The sequence below is a fragment of the Coloeus monedula genome, assembly GCF_965178545.1.
Source record: "Coloeus monedula genome assembly, chromosome: 28".
Taxonomy (NCBI): domain Eukaryota; kingdom Metazoa; phylum Chordata; class Aves; order Passeriformes; family Corvidae; genus Coloeus; species Coloeus monedula.
The window spans coordinates 2,723,155-2,739,551 of record NC_138808.1 but is presented as its reverse complement, the minus strand read 5'-3'; the positions used below and the strand labels follow the sequence as shown (position 1 = coordinate 2,739,551).

Here is a 16,397-nt window from a genome sequence, read left to right as displayed (position 1 = left end):
GGAAAACGGGTTCTAAAGCTTCTAGGCACAGTGACATTTATCTGAGGGATAAATAAGGCTGCATTGCCCTCATCTCTGATAACCCCCCCCTCTCCTCAGGAGCTGACAGCTCCTGTTCCAGGTCACAGTCATATTCATCACCTACTTGATTTCTTCTCCTTTCAGCCACAGAATTCTCCACCGATGTTAAAATCAGATTAGATCTAATTTGGGCCTCACACAATGGGCCGGCAGAGAACCAAATTAGTGCCTATTAACGAGTTGTAGGCTGCCAGATCAGGAATTACCTGGATTAAGGGGATGACCAAATACAACTATTCCTGTGCTCCTGTGCAGCACCAAACCAGGGCTGCCCCAGTGACCCCAATATCCTCCTGAGCTCTGTCCCTGCCTTGGTCCCTCAACACATGTTGGCCTTAGATCTAGCTGTTGGCAGTTCTTCCTGACCTCGAAACCTTCTCTACTCTGCCAGTTCCAACAGCTTCACTGAGTCCTGGACATTTATTTCCTCAGGAAGAGGTTTCTTTTGTTCCAATTCAGGTGCTGGAGGAAGAAATTAATGATAAAATAAAACCAAATGGAGGCTCTGCAGGTGTGTGTTAACTGAGTACCAGTGCTTCAGGCTGAATGCATCTTTTCACTGGGATATTATTGTTGGGATTAGCTGATAAATCTTACATACAGCTACCCACCAACCCTGCTCCACAGGAGTTGATTGCACAGATGCTAATATCTAATTTAAGCTGCCAGTAGCCAAATAACTGCATGTCACTGGTGCCAGAGCCAGGATTCCCATGTTAACTGGAGGTCTCTTTACCAGGGAATGACCACTGACCCTTCTCAGCAGGTAAAAAGGAAAAACCCTCTTAAAACTTCCCACTCTATGGGGTGCCGGGTTTAAAGCTGTGTGGAGGAAGCTCAATGCATTTCAGAGTGCTCCAACATTTGGATTTGTTCACATGAGGAACAAGAACTAAACCTCCTCACAAAGTCAGTCACAAACTCCAGCTATGCTCGGATTTGGGGGAAGATCCCCCAGAGAGCTGAGCTGGTGGGTGTAGGGATGCAGCATCCAACACTCTGAGCAGCTGACAGGGATGCTTGGCTGTCCCTGTGACAGTGAAATCCAACCACCACCACCCCAAGTTCCACTGGTGTTTTTCCTGTAAATCCCAAGCACCACCACCCGGAATTCCACTGGAGTTTTTCCTGCCAGCTCCAACCCTCCCCACCCAGTTGCTGCCTGTGGCTCCTATTTACGACTGTGCTTTTTTTCCCCATTCCTTGGCTGGCAGAGGGTCCAAGCAGCACCACCCTGGCGTGCTGAGGGCTATGCCGATACTTTTAGGGGCTTTTGCTCACATTCCATCAGTGATCCGTGCAATGCAGAGCCAGGATTTTTCAGGCAAATGTCTCTGCTTTGCCAAATGCCCTTTTAAACAAAGTGCCCTGAGTTGCAGCTCACGTTTCTCCAGAGGAAATGGCTCTGTGGCCCATCAATTCCTCTTCACCACCACCACAGGAGTTCCTCTCCAGCTCTGCCCCTACACATCTCCACATCAGCCCAGCCCAGGCTGCTTTTCAGGGCTGTTTGTCCCTGCTGAAGGCACCAGCCCAGAACGCAGTGACACACAACACGCAGCACCTTGAGACACAGATGCACCTACTGAAACAACAACATTTTGTCTTTATTAGGAGTTCCCATGGTAATGTAACACAGAGTTCTTAAGGAATAAAACACGAGACTTGGGGTTGGGGGGCGGGGGGTGTTTTTGCCATTCAGACAATGGTCAAATACCAGTACTCCTCTTTGTCTACACACATGATCAGCTTTAGCACTTACAGCTCCTCCACTCATGGTTCACAATCACAAATCCAAGGGTTAAATCCAGCTAGTATTAAATCCTACTTTTTCTTTTATTATTTTTAGAGCTTCAAGTCACTGCGGTTAATTAATTAATTAAGTCATCATCTTTTTTTTCTTTAAGCATTTACATATGACATTCATTAAACAGACACAAAGCGGACGAGCTCTCACAGGAAAAAACATGCTTACATAGCCTGCAAAAATCTCTTTTTTTTGTGATTTTTTTTTTCTTTCCTTTTTAAGAACAAATTAAAACTTAAAGAGTTATCATGAGTCAGTGAAGGAAAAAAAAAAGGAAGACTTAAGTGAATACTGAAGAGCCGCAAGTGTTTCGTAGAATTGAAACGGATCCACAATTCTTTTTTTTTTCTCCCCAACTCGTTCAAATTGATTTTAACATACAGGTGACAAAGAAAAAAAAAAAAAGAAAAAGAAAATAGCTGCAATATATATTAAGTTCACGAATTACTTAACAAACAAAGTGCAAACTCTTTATGAAAAACTAAAAGACCCAGGAGTTGAACCTGAATGCAAAATGCATGGAGGAATATGGCAAAGTTTTTCTTAACTTTTGTGTTCAAAGGGGCCTAAAGGATTTAGGTGCTGCAGCTGGGAGGGTTTAGGTACCTAAGTAGCTTCCAGATCCTTTGCAAATCCCAGCATCGATACTTCATAACAAGGAAATTTGGTACTCCTTTCTTGAAAGCCTTCATATGTATAGGTTTTTTCCTAAAAGAACCTGTAAACAGCATTTAAGAAAATACAACTGTGGAAAAACAAGTTTGATGGAGATGGCAAAGCACAAAGGGAAGAGGAAGCAGAAGATGCAGCCAAGTGCCAGGGCAGGCAGACAGTGGAGGCAACGCCGTGGTAAGAAAAGCTCTCTGTGCTAAGATAAGGCCTTGGGACTGCTGAGCCCTCCAGCTATGCCTTAGTGGGGATCTGATGGTGCAAATTTATACTCCATGTCCCAAAAACAAGCCTCCAGTCCCAGGGCTACCAGACCTTCAGTCCCAGAGGATGGTTAAACACCCAGATCCTGTTGGCTGACCCAAAGCTGGGACTCCTCCATTCCTTTAAGGACCACGGACTGTGTCTCAAAGCCGAGGCGTGTGAGGCTGGGTGGGGAACAGCCAGGCCCTGCCATGGGTACGTGCAGGATTCCTGCAGAGCTGGGCAGCTGGGACATTTGTACAAGAGATTCTCAGCTGCTGAGGACCCACCCATCTCCCAGCTACAGCAGCTGGACCTGGACTGGAATTGCCACAGGTGCTCAGCACACACTCCCTGACTGCCCTTTAAGAGCTAAAGATAAGCCCTCAAAGCTTTAAATAACCTCTCCTTGATGGCCAGGGAAGGAGTTTCTGCTACAGAAACCTTCTAAGCAACGTGTTGCTCTTTGCCCACAGCCCCCTGCCTGTCCATACCCATCTCCAGGGACAGAAGACAAACTGCTACGAACTCTTCCAGATACTCCATCCCAGCAGCTCAGATGGTGTCCAGCTCCTCTATCTGCACCAGCTCAAGACCTGATGGACTGAAGATCCCATCCTATGGACCTGCTCCATGCCCTTACTGCAGCTATGTGGCAAGAAATGGCTGGAAAATGCAACCAAGGGACACCTGAAGTACCAGGGTGGCAGTGGCAGTGACACTGGTGGGAGTCTGTGACTTGGATGAGGTTCAGGAAGAACAGGGAATCATATTCCCAGTTCTCAGATAAGGCTTCATAAACACAATGATACAAACATATTAAAAACACACACATAAACATTTAAGAAAAAAGTTTCCTCAAGGACCTAATTTGCAGCAAAAATCCAGAAGAAAAAAGAAACCAAGGAAAAACCAACCCAACAGAATGGAAGTCCCCAAGGATTCTGGCTCACCCGGTGGCTGGGGTGATGCTCTCTGTCATTCCTAGTGCTGGGTCCTGTTCCTCTCTCCTGGCAGCATCCAGTGACCTCAGAGCGGGTGGTAGGGAATGGCCACAGACAGGCTGGGATTCCTGTCCCTCTGTGCTTGCCTAGCTAATTCTGCTGGAACACAGAACCCTACAGAATATCCAGTTTAAAACCCTTGAACTACTCTTCTGCTTGACATAAAAAAAAAAGCTTTTTTTATACATTTATTTTTATTTCTTTCTTTTTTTTTTTTTGTGTGTGTGTGTGTGTGTGTGTCTTAAAGGCAGCTCCCGGGAAATTCACTTTATCCTTCCTTTATTAAAAGAAAGATGCTGAATGGGACAGAGGCCACATATCTCAAATACCCTCTTTACATTTACTCTTGCATGTCAGAGGTGTCAAAACAGGGTTTATTTCTTTAAATGTGTAAGGGGCTGAGGGGGGGAGGGAGTGAGAGGGGTTGGTGAAGATGAGGAGGGAACCTGAGGGGGCTGAAAGAGGTGCTTTTACTTCAGCCCCCCCGCACTGGGTGCCCGCAGTAACTGTCACAGGCTCTAAAAGAATCAAAAAGGGTCTCCAGGTGCCCCAGCCCCTCTGGATGTGCCCGGTGGGCACAGGAGGGCTCGGTCCTTAGCCCAAGCTGGTGATGTTGGCACGGCCACCCGGCGGGGCCACGATGCGCTGGGTCGTGCGGCGTGGGATGTTGTCATCGATCTGTGCCCCTGTGGGAGAGAGAGGAGTCGTCACCAACTCTGCCAGGCTTTAAAATCTGTGTGGGTGTGGCCCTTTGGTGCTGCCTTGATGGCTGGATTTGATTTTAGAGGGCTTTTCCAGCCTAAACCATTCTGTGATTCTGTATTTGAAGGAAAAGCCTTCAGTGGTACCCACTGCCTTAATTCTCCTGAAAGCTGTTCTGCATTAATAATCTCTGCCCTGAGCACCTGAAGCACCCAGCCATGCACAGGTAAGAGTTGGCTGAATGATTATCCCTTAGCCAGCCTTCCTATCCCTTTTTACAGTCAGCCCTTCTTGCACTGGAACACCAGCTGAAAAATCAAATCTGCCCCATCCCAGATCCACAGCTGGCAAAGTTCTCCTGAAGTTTGTGTCATCTTAAAAAAAAAGGCTTTTCTGCTATAGCCTCTTAAAACCAGAAAATTCCCACTTCTAAACACAATTGGAATGGTCTTAAGCTGGAGGAGGGCAGGGTTGGATGAGATATTGGGAGGAAATTCCTCCCTGTGAGGGTAGGGAAGGGCTGGGATGGAATTCCCAGAGGAGCTGTGGCTGCCCCTGGATCCCTGGAAGTGCCCAAGGCCAGGCTGGACAGGGCTTGGAGCAGCTAGGTCTAGTGGAAGGTGTCCCTGCCCATGGCAGAGGGTGGGACTGGATGGGCTTTAAGGTCCCTCACACCTCAAACGATTCCATGATCTGCCCTCTCCAACACCCAGCTGAGGACTGAGCCCAGAACACACTGGAGCGCTCAGCATGCATGAGACATCATGAGAAGAAGCAGGAATTTAGGACAGCTCCTGTACTGCTCTTCTTCATCATCCCTAAAGGGAAAACCTCCCAGCTAAAAACCCCCCACAGCCTCTCTCACTGCACCCCTATCCCAGCAGAATTAACTCAAGAGCACGGGAGCACAAACCAGTTGTGATCTCAGTGCAATAAACCACTCAGCAATAAACCACTCAGCAATAAATCATTCCCAGAATCACGTACCAGACAAGCTGAACCCAGACTGGTGCAGGTTCCTCACGGGGGGTGCCTGCTGTTTGGCAGGAGAGGTCTTTGCTGAGGACGCTGGTGTGACCGTCTTGGGCGTCACCGACACCTCGCAGACGGGGCCGTCGTAGAGGCCTCGGGGCACCCCCCGCAGCTCAGCCAGCTGCAGACACAGAGGGCAACACAGCCTTAAAGCACAGCCACAACACAGCCCAACAGCTGCCCAGATGTGGCTCAGCCAGTGACACACATTTTGGGATTGGCTGTTGGTAAGAGGATTTGAAAGTGCGCAGCATCTCCTCTGTGCACATCCCTGGGGAGCTGCTCTCTATCTGTATTTATTTTATATCTGTACCTACATCTTTATCTGTATCAATTTTACATCTATATTATATCCATATCTTTATCTATATATCTACATCTTTATATCTGTAACATATTTATATCTGTATTATACCTATATCTATATCCTGTCTATACCTATTTCTATTTCTACTCAGTATCTAGTTCTGTATCTGTATTATATCTATATCTATTTTCTATCTCTATCTATATGACATCTCTATCTATATCTATATCTGTATCTATATCTGTATCTATATCACATCTACAACTATTTCTATTTTATATCTAGTCCTGTATCTATATCATTAATATTTCTATTTTATGTCTATATATATATATCTATGTCTTATCTATATCTATACCCATTTCTATTTTATATCCATATCTATATAAAACATGTCTGCGTCTCTGTCCAACCCAACCAGTTTTGCAGCAAAAAAGGTAAATTTGCCCTATTTTCCTACAAGTGAAAACCAGTGTTTGTGCAGTTCATCACCTTCCACCATGGAGACCTGAGGGGCTCTGAGTCCATGGGTGCCCCAAGGCTCCTTGGCAATATGGACTTGGCTGCTCTGCACTCCCAAAAACCCCACTGTTGGATCATCCATGGTGTGGGGTCCTGTGGGTTGGGAACAGGGTATGTTTCTATTTTGGCTCTAGATTTTTGTACAGGATAAAATTCCTACTAATTAGTATGTGACACGGAATGTGCTGTGGCTCCAGCCCGTCTGTCCCCTGCCCCGCAGGTGCTGTCCTTTAATGATCTCAACCTACCTGCCCCAGGATTAAAGGCTCCTGACAGGTCTCAAATGCACCTTATTACTCATTCCCAAAAAGCCATGCAGTGCTGAGACAGGCAGGGCTGCCTAGAGGAGCCAGGCTGGCTTCAACTGCCAGCCCTGGAGCTGTAGATTGGGATAAATGCAATTATTCCAGCTGAGAGGCTGCCCAATTGGATTTATAGGTCAGACATGTATTTCTGTGGGAGGACACAGCAAAAACGAGGGATCTGTTCTCCATGGGGCTAAATTATGCCAGGTTGTAATTTTGATAACTTGCAATTTCTTCAAAAGAACAATCAAGGAAAGATGATTTGCAAGGAGTGGGAGGATCACTCGCAGCCAGCAGAACCAACGCAGCCCAGGAGTTGTCCAGGAGAGGGCAACAATTCAAACAGCAAAACAATTTCTCCTCAGAAGTGATTTCATCTATAAATAAACTTCTTAAATTCTCAGCAACTGAGTTCAGTGTCATCTCCCTTGTCAGGCAAATTCAGGCGTATCAAAAGACAGGTTCAGTTTTGAATGGGTGCATTTTACAGAATCACTTTCCAACTATTTTAGCCTCTTAAAAATAGAACATTCTCCCTTTTAAGCAGTCTGTAGGCTGTGCCTGTGACTCACCAGTCACCAGACAAGAGCATCTGATCGTATCTGGCAGAAGGGAAAGCAGCATAACATATCTGTAACAATAAATTACAATTCTGAACTGCTGCTGAGAGATTTGATATATAAATGCTAATGCTAACTACTCCTGGGACCTCTGTGACAGGAGAAACCTGGTGAATCCTCTGCAGTTTGACTCATGGCCAGACTGGAGGGCTCCTGGACAGATTTTCTGTTCGGGTGTCCTCAGACAGAGAAAAATTAAAGACCCGAAAAATAAAACCTGCAGAAAACCCGAGCTCAACCCCAAGCATATTCCTGCAAAGACTTGAGTGAACAGCAAAAATGAAAGAGGAATGAGACAAATGTGGCTCCCATCCAGGGAACAGCAGTGGCCTGAGCCAGGGGACAGCTTGTTTCCCAGCCACTTTAACTCGGGGTTATCAGAGGGAGAGAACAAATGTGCAGCCAAACCATCGGCACTCACCCTGCTCCTGGCTTTGATGCGCTTGTAAACGAAGTCAGGGAAGGGTTTCCTGGGGATGTACCTCCCAGAGCCCTCGGTGACGTGGAGATTCCCATCCTCCAGCACAATCTTGCCCTGGCTGATCACCACCAGGGGAGAGCCACGGCACTCCATGCCCTCGAAGATATTGTACTCCAGAGACTGCAGTGAGCAAAAACAGCACATAAGGCAAACATATTCACCCAGCAGAGCCTGCTGGGCTTTAATCAGCAATCACAGGCCATGCTAATTGCCAAAATTTTAAGGGCAGATGGAAGCAAACTCAACAAGTGTTTACCTGAGCTGGATTTGCTGTGATTTAATACAGGCTGCTCTTAATTATCAGTCTAAGTTTAGGAGTTTATTAACGCAAAATTTCCATTGAAATAAGGTTCATAAAGAATCCCAGAATGGTTTGGGCTGTGAGGGACCTTAAAGTTCATCCCATTCCACCCCCTGCCATGGGCAGGAACACCTTCCACTAGACCCAATTGCTCCAAGCCCCTCCAACCTGGCCTTGGGCACTTCCAGGGATGAAGCTTCCAGCTTCTCTGAGCAAGTGAAAAAACAGTTTCAAATGAGAACATCTCAGAGCCTCCCTGTTTAAATACCTTTAGGCACCTATCTCTGCTGAGCTAGGGGTGGATTTAGGAGCCAAAGAAAGCTTTATGTGAGTTTCCTACTAAAAATAATAATTCTGAAAAATCTGTATTTCAAACCAGTATTTTGGATGATGGGTCAGGGACCAGGACAATCTTGTTTTACTCTAATGGGATTGCTCATCCTCAATTAACAGGATTGGAAACATCACACCGTGGAAAAAAGGCAAGTTTGAAAGGAATCACTGCAAATGTGAAGCACCCTGGAATGAACTGCACTGCAACCATGTTATTTGGGGACTGTTACTCTAATGACCATCTCTGAGTCAAATGCAGGTCTTTTTTACCGAGTTAATGATGGAGTTTGCCCTTGAAGTGTGTTGTAAGTATGGGCAGGCCTGAGTGCAGCTTTGCAATTAGCCAGGCCAGTGGCTAAACCGAGCCTGAACCGGGTCCAACCTGAAAAGAACTGTGGTGGCAAAGGAGGAGGCTGGGTCAGGAGCTAATGGATTAGGCTGCTTCCAAGAACAACACCACCTCCCTCTCCAGCTCCTGATGTTTCCTTGCCAGAGAGTGGCAAGAGCAGTGTGAATTCTTGGAAAATATCCGTAAGTTGCTCGAACATTTCAAAAAGTAACAATCATCCAAGGCCACATAATCAGAGGGTGTCCCTGTGCCTGACTGTCAAAGGCCTTTTGTTTTCTGCTTGGCCAAACCAGGATGCCTGGGCTCCAAGGGCATCACTTGTATCAGTTTCTCCTCTAACACAAAGCACCGTGCAGTTTGAGACCCGAAAAAATACAGAATTTCAGAATCATTAAGGTTGGAAAAGAGCTCCAAGGTCACCAAGTCCAAGCCGTGCCCGATTTCCACCTTGTCCCCAGCCCAGAGCACTGAGTGCCATGTCCAAACTGCCTTCCTTGGACACCTCCAGGGATGGGCACTCCAAACCTCCCTGGGCAGCCCCTTCCAATGTCTAATCACCCTTTCCATGGAGAAATTCCTCCTGATGTCCAACCTAAACCTCTCCAGAGCCTTCGGGTGTGATGCCAGGTACAACAGGTGAAGTGATGACAGGGGAGGAGATCAGAGATGTATTCGTAAGCAAACAAGCTGTGATTGCTCAGCCTTTCAAACTCTTGGGAATGAGAGCCCTTCATCCTCCATGCTCTTGGCACAGCTTAAGGATGCAGCCTTTGGCCACAGCTGAGTGCTGATGCCCCTTACACAGTGTCAGGGTTTCGGGGGATCTGCAGCTCTCAGCAGACAAAACTATTTCTGAATGGAGCTGGTTCTCCTTTGCCTTGCCCAGATCCATGGCAAAATCGCTGAGCCAATCGTGACTGCACTGGGGCACATCCACAAAAGAGAAAGTCTGTCAGTTCTGTGTCACGAAATATAAAGAGCCCAGTTCATTTCCTAAAGACAACAGCCATTAAATAGCAAGGACGTTCAAGCACTCCACCCAAACTACTTCCAGCTCTCTGAGCCATTCATAAGCACAAGCCCAGGTTCAGACCATGAAATCTGGCACCTAAAAGCAGTGAGTCCCTGGGTTCCCTCTTCTCAAGTCATTCCTCTCCAGACTAGAAGGAGCTGGGAAGCACCTCTAAGGTGACTGAACTGACCAGACTCCTGGAATTCCTCTGTCAGAAGCCCATGCAGAGGCAGGATGAAGCCAGGCCGTCTGTGACCAATTCTGACAAACAGTTAAGTCACAGGGAAGTGAACCAAACCTTTAAAAAAAAAAATAGTTTCTTTGTGAATGTGCCCAGGGATCCAACTGTGGAAGAAAATTTTGCTCCTTCAGCTCCAGAGTGAATGAAAGCATTCATGGGAAAAAGGAACAAGGAGTTTTTTTCCAGGGAAAGATTCCATAGGTTCATGGCCAGTAGCGAAACAAGTTGTCAACAAATGCAAACAGTGGCTGCTTTCTCTGAGACAGGGCTCGAATGTCACGGGGAGACTCCAACCAGCCCTCTGCACTGGGACCATTCTGCAGATTCCCACAGGCTTTGTCACTGCAGGGCCAGGTGTAAGGCATGGGACACCACAAAGGTGTCCCTAAGAGTGCCACCACAAAGCTGCAGAAGAGCTAAGGGGAAGCTCTGGTTGCTTTGGGTGCTGCCCTGTGCCCCCTAATGTGGGGATGATCACCAGGAAAATCCTGACTCCACACACATGTGCCAGATCAGTTGGTGGTGTAAATCCACTCAGACCCTGGATCTGGGCCAGATTTCCAGCAAAAGTGTCCACTGATAAAGCTTCAGTGAAAAGGGGCAGTTCCCATTCCCACCACTGGCAAGCCTGGATGTCATAAACAACACACTGTCCCCTAAGAGGCCTTTTGGTATTTTAGAGGATTTCAAGAGCTTTCTGTGTGCTCAGATCCAAGCACCCAACACTGAGGAACAGCAGACACACTCCCTGCTCTGAGGGGAATCCACATGACTTCAGATGGACTCATCCTGCTCACACAGCTGAGCTCCAGAGTGTGAGACCAGAAAAGGCTTCAGGCACAGGGAAAACAAGCCCTGAGTTGTCACAAGCTCCCGTTGCTGGCAGCACAGCCTGGCACTGAGGAAGAGAGCAGGAAAGGAAGTAGGAAATGGTAGGGAACATCCTTACTATGTTGTGAGTCTTGGCAGAGATTGTCTTGACGCTGTCGGGATCCCAGATCACCAGGTCGGCGTCCGAGCCCACGGCAATGCGGCCCTTCCGCGGGTACAGGTTGAAGATTTTGGCTGCGTTTGTGCTGGTCACAGCCACAAACTGGTTCTCGTCCATCTTGCCAGTCACCTGAGGGGACACCACAGGAGTCACTGCGTGAGCCAGCGAAGAGCTGGCAGCACAGCAGATTCCCAAGGATCTCACAGGGGTAAAAACCCCAAGTGGAAGGACCGTGGCAAGAAAATAACACATTCCTGCAGCTCCTTCCCCTCTGAATGTCCAGCTGAAACCTAAACCCGTGACACGTGTGACCTACCACAGCCTTATCCCAGATGATGGACATCCTCTCCTCAGTGCCATTGGTTCCTTCAGGGATCAGGGTGAAGTTGTCCTTCCCAACAGCTTTCTGAGCAGTGTTGAAGGTGCAGTGGGCACTGCCAGTCACTTGGAGGTCTCCACTGGAAAAGAAACAAAAGGGATTTGAAGTATTTTGTTGTCACAGGTTTGTTCCTGAAAGTAAAACAGCTTTTTGCTTGCTGGCAGCAACACCCCTTATTTTATCACCCATGTTCTCATGATGAATCCCACACTGTTTGAACACAGAGAGCTCTACTCACCAGGACAGTAGTGAGTTGAGAAAATCAGGAGTGGTCGGGTCAGGACTCAGTGGTGGGGATGTAACAAAAGCTGCGGCCTTTGCCCAGTTCTTGCTCCAGTAATGGGATCCATCGGTGCCCAGGCTGGCTGTGATGGGCTCTCCATACACCACGGTGCCTGTGGGACAGGGACACACACACAAACCCTCTGTAAGCACCAAGGAATGTGCACTTCCAGCCTGGCTTCCTGGCAGAAAGCATCCTCCTGGGAAAGGACACACACTGCAGGGCTGCCTGGTACTTCCTCTGAAGCATTAAATAAAGATATTGCTACTGATCAGAGCTGGGAGCAGCAGAATGTGCACAATCCTTCACACAACTGCAGAAGTTGGCACTGATTGTCCTTGAAATGGTTACTGTAAAGATTCATTTTATTGTTTATAGTCATTTTATTATTTATTTACCCCGGGCCAAGAACTTTGTGGAAGAGGCCGAGGGCATGTGCAAGGGCGTGAGGAGATCCAGTTTGATCTAGAAGAGATGTGCAAGGAAAAAAAAAAAACCAAAAAACCAGGCCTGCCATGTTTTTATAAATTAGTATGAATTAAAGAGCTTCAGAGCAGGGTCTGTGCATAGACCAGGTAGGAGAGAACTCCTACCAGAAAGATTTTCTGCATACAAAGAAAGCCCATCACAGGGGAAATACCAGAGTTCCTGGTTCACAAATACAGCTCAGGAGAACCCTGTGATCCCTCTGAAGCACACAGCAAATCTGTGGCAGAACTGGGAAATGGAACTGCATCTCCTGGCTGTCCAGTGCGCTCACCACCAGTGCATCCTTCCCCCTCATCAACATTTTTGGAACCACATGAAGGGACAGCAGATCCTTAAGGCCAGGATACTCTGCAAGCTGGAACGCACCAGCACCATCTGCACACCAAGCAGATGCTGCAACTTCAAAAGCAGCACAAGCTGGCAGTCCCAGGGATCTGCTCACCAAATGCAACTTCCCCAAAATCTGCTTTGTGCCCACCCACCTGCCTCCCCAGCCCAGGCACTTCACGGGTTTGGATCTGCCTGCCAAAGATGTGGGTGGCTGAGATGCCAACCCTAAATACTTCAGTCAGAAATGATGGGGAGAGGGACAACCAGAGCTGGTCAGCAGGGTCTCACACCTCACCATGCAGAGTGAAAAGACAGAACATTTCTTTCACTGTATTCAGAGCTACTGTTGTGTCTCTGGGGTCTCAAGACAGCTGGGAAAGAGCCCACTAGCTGAGGCAGGATGATGATTAACTGGCTCCATGCTGCTCCCAGGACCCTGCTGACACAGGAGGTGCAGGAACAGCCTTTGCCAGAGGGTTTCCAGCAGCAGAGGAAGAGGCTCCCTGACATCACTGACCACAAATAGGGTTCTGAAATCACAACAAGGCCAAACACACGCTGCCTATTAACGGGAGGCCCCTTGTGGGCCAGCACATTGGGGGGATTGTTCTGCAGGGAGTGATGCTTTCGGGCCCCAGATCTGCCAGCAACAGAGTCTGCAGAGTCTCCTCCATACAAAAGCCACTGGGAACATCTGGCTTTAAATAACGTCTGCTCTTTTCCATTTAGCAAATCAATCCTCGTTTGTTTTCGCCTTGGATAGTCTTCGGTTATGCTTCCTCTGTTGTTTGGGAGGGCAAGACCAGTGTGTGTGGCCCTCCTGGGTTACTGCACAGCATTTAAATTGAGTTATTTGAATAAAGGAACCAAGTGATGGGGCACCATTTATACCCCAAATTCTCCTAATAAGGAGAAAATGCACTTTGAATGAAAACCACGTGTTCTGGCTCACTCAGGAGGCTGAGTGAAGTGAGCCCTGTGGATCATTCATCTGGGACAATCCCAGCACCTTTTGCAGGCAGGGTAACATCCACCCAAGCCAAGTTGTGTTTTATGGCTTTCTGTGATCCAAGTGTGTGGTCCCTCATCCCAACGCCCCACTCCACTTGCAGCTGGTGGTCTCAGGACACTGAGTGTAGCAAGAAGGTGTTCCTGTTGATGCTCCACCTTTGTGGTGCACATGCCTTCAGTATTTTATCTGGAAAAGGGAAGGGAGGCTTCCCTGGCTCTCAGGATACAGCTGCACCACAACACCAAGTTCATTTCTGCAGGGATGCAACATGCAGCCACTTTGCTGGGTCAATGCATCTTCCTCCAGGATAATCCCCTCTGACAGAGCTGGGAAAGGAAGGTTTATCCCAAACGGCTCCAGCTGCTTCCACAAACAACCTTGGAAATCAGTCCTCCTCACCAACTCCTTTAACAGGAATCACGGGACCAAAATACTCCTGAGCCGATGCACAAACATCAATCTGTTTGCTGGAAATCAGCTCCTCTCACACCAAACACCCAGATGGAAAGTGATGTCATTTGTATACCCATCCAGGCTTATTTAGGCTGCAGAAAATTAAATCCAAGCCTTGTGAGGAAAGAAGAGGGTAAATCATCCCTCCCGGTTACTCACCCATCCTGAGCAGCTTTAAATAGAAGTGAAGGGTTTAGTCACAGGATAAAGCAGCAGACAGCACTCACTCTGCGGGCAACCCTGGATCCTTGGAGGGCCAGGCAGCAGGGGCAGGGCTTGGGGGAAGTTTCTGCATCCCTCACAGCAGCTCAGCTCCCTCACAAGCCTCAGTCAGTGAGGACAGACATAGGCAGCAGCATCCACAGAAGTCTGAGTCTTGCTTCTTGCAGCATCCCCAAGCAGAGTTATCAGAAGCAGTCGCAATTCCCAAACCTAACCCAGCCTGCTGATCCCAATCCCTGCACGGAGGTCAGGCTGTGAGTTACAGCACATGGAGAGCATCTATTCCACAAGCAAGAAGCACAGCAGGCAGCTGGAACTGGTGGCCTCTTTGGCTACTCCAACTAAATCCAACAGGGCCTGTGAGTCAAGAACTCTGTCAGGAACACTGCTGACCCCCAGGAAGCTCAGCAGAAAGCACCAAGGGAGAACCACAGCAGCTGGAAGGAGGACCCAGCTGCAGTCTCCAAGGGGATTCACTATGTGGAAGGAGCATGAACGCCTCTGTGATATCATGGAGGCACACGGCTCGGTGTGGGAGGATGAATGTGAAGGAGACAAGTTCAGGGCTGAGCAGAAATAAGCAGCTCCTGGCTCTGACACAACCACTGAATCCTTGTCTGTGGGAGATGAGGCAGAAGGAGCTGCTTGGGACCTTTATAAAAGGAGCCTGGACAATAACACTGGAAAAAGAAACCTTTCTTGTAGGGATGAAGCTGATGTTGGCAGGAGCTGAAGTGCATGAGCTAAGGAGGAAATAACTTACCCTTTTTCCTGGCTTGAGCAATGACATCAGCAGCACTTTTGCTCATCACCTTGGTGATGTACAGGGGGCAGTTGGTCTGGTTGGCAATGGTTATTGCCCGGTTCACAGCCTCTGCCTCCACCTGAGGAACAGAGGCAGCAGCAGGTCAGGGACACCCCACAGCACCCCAGTTACCCTCCGAGGTCCCAGACCCTGTCCTCCCAGAAAACCAAGAGTGACGAGGCATTTCCCACCTCTGAGCCAGAAAAGGCACAGTGTAATCACAGCAATTAAATGACTGCAAGCTGCAGTCCTCTCTCATTACCACCTCTTCTCCCAGGCTGCTTCAGAGCCTCTCTGCCTGAACTAAAACAGGCAGGTGCTCAGGGTCAGAATGATTAAGCCCCTTTTTTAACCTAGACAAAAATAAGCAACTAAATGTTGACTCAACAAAACTGCTCCTGCTCCAGCCCACGCAGAAAGGAGATGCTGCACCACAGACTCTGGTAGGCCACGTTTGCAAACAAGCCTCCTAAATTGTACCCTCCACTACAGTCTCTGGCTTGGGATCTGACAGAGTGTGAACCACCCCATAAATCAACTGCTTTTCCTTGCATGTGTACAGAGAATTAACCTCAGCCAAGCTGAGGGTCACGCTGTAACTGCAGCCTCGGGATGACAGGCATCACTCTGATTTTATGGATCACATGTCTTAATCAAAGGATCCAGATTGAACAGCTGGGTGATGCTCACAGTGGCTGCTGCCTGCAATGCCATGGATATTTTCCAAGCAAACAACAGCAGGAACAAACCCAGAGCAATCTCCCACCTGATTCTCCAATGTGAGAGGCACCTAGAACCTCTCCCACGGACTCTTGGTGAGGTTAGCACACGCTCAGCACTTGGGAAAACCTGCTCTGCAGTAACTGCTCACAGCCCAAGTACCACAAATCATCATCACCTGTCCCAAACACATTGCCCAGACAGGTTGTGGGCTCCCTCATCCCTGCAAGTGCCCAGGGCCAGGCTGGACAGGGCTTGGAGCAGCCTGGGATAGTGTCCCTGCCCATGGGAGGGGTGGGACTGAGTGGGCTTTGAGGTCCCTTCAAACCCAAACCACTCTGGGATTCTGTGACTGCTGGCTCCCAGCAATGTGCTTGGAGGAAAAGAACCACCTAGAAAAGAACCACCAGCTTAGGAAACTGTGGCCAGGCTGATGTCCAAGTGTCCTGAAGAGCTCTGCTCGTGCCAACGAAGCCACTGCTTGCACCCATGCCCTGTTTGCAGCTGGAATGCTCCAGGAAAACAACAGCCAGGAATTTTTACAGCAAACCAGCCCCCCAAGAGCCAGCAGGGTGGTCTCTGGGGCCCAAATGGTTACAGTCCCACGCAGGGGATGCTCACAAAGGGGTATTTTCTGGCCCAGCTGCCCCAGACAAATGGGAAAGGCTGTGAGGGAGGGGTTTGTTCCAGGGTGTTGGACCTGA

The 16,397-nt window shown here is 48.4% G+C and overlaps 1 protein-coding gene across 1 annotated transcript in view; it reads right to left on the bottom strand.

Moving 5' to 3' along the window:
* Positions 1-1,735: 1,735 nt before the first annotated feature.
* DPYSL2 (dihydropyrimidinase like 2) overlaps positions 1,736-16,397 on the bottom strand; it is a 42,356-nt gene continuing 27,694 nt past the window's right edge. The window contains exons 8-14 of the mRNA XM_082298380.1: positions 14,932-15,052; positions 11,618-11,774; positions 11,317-11,458; positions 10,959-11,129; positions 7,714-7,893; positions 5,494-5,659; positions 1,736-4,490 (exon numbers count right to left, since the gene is read on the bottom strand). Of these exons, the coding sequence (XP_082154506.1) occupies positions 4,399-4,490; positions 5,494-5,659; positions 7,714-7,893; positions 10,959-11,129; positions 11,317-11,458; positions 11,618-11,774; positions 14,932-15,052 (1,029 nt within the window). The 3' untranslated portion in view covers positions 1,736-4,398. The remainder of the gene's footprint in view (positions 4,491-5,493; positions 5,660-7,713; positions 7,894-10,958; positions 11,130-11,316; positions 11,459-11,617; positions 11,775-14,931; positions 15,053-16,397) is intronic.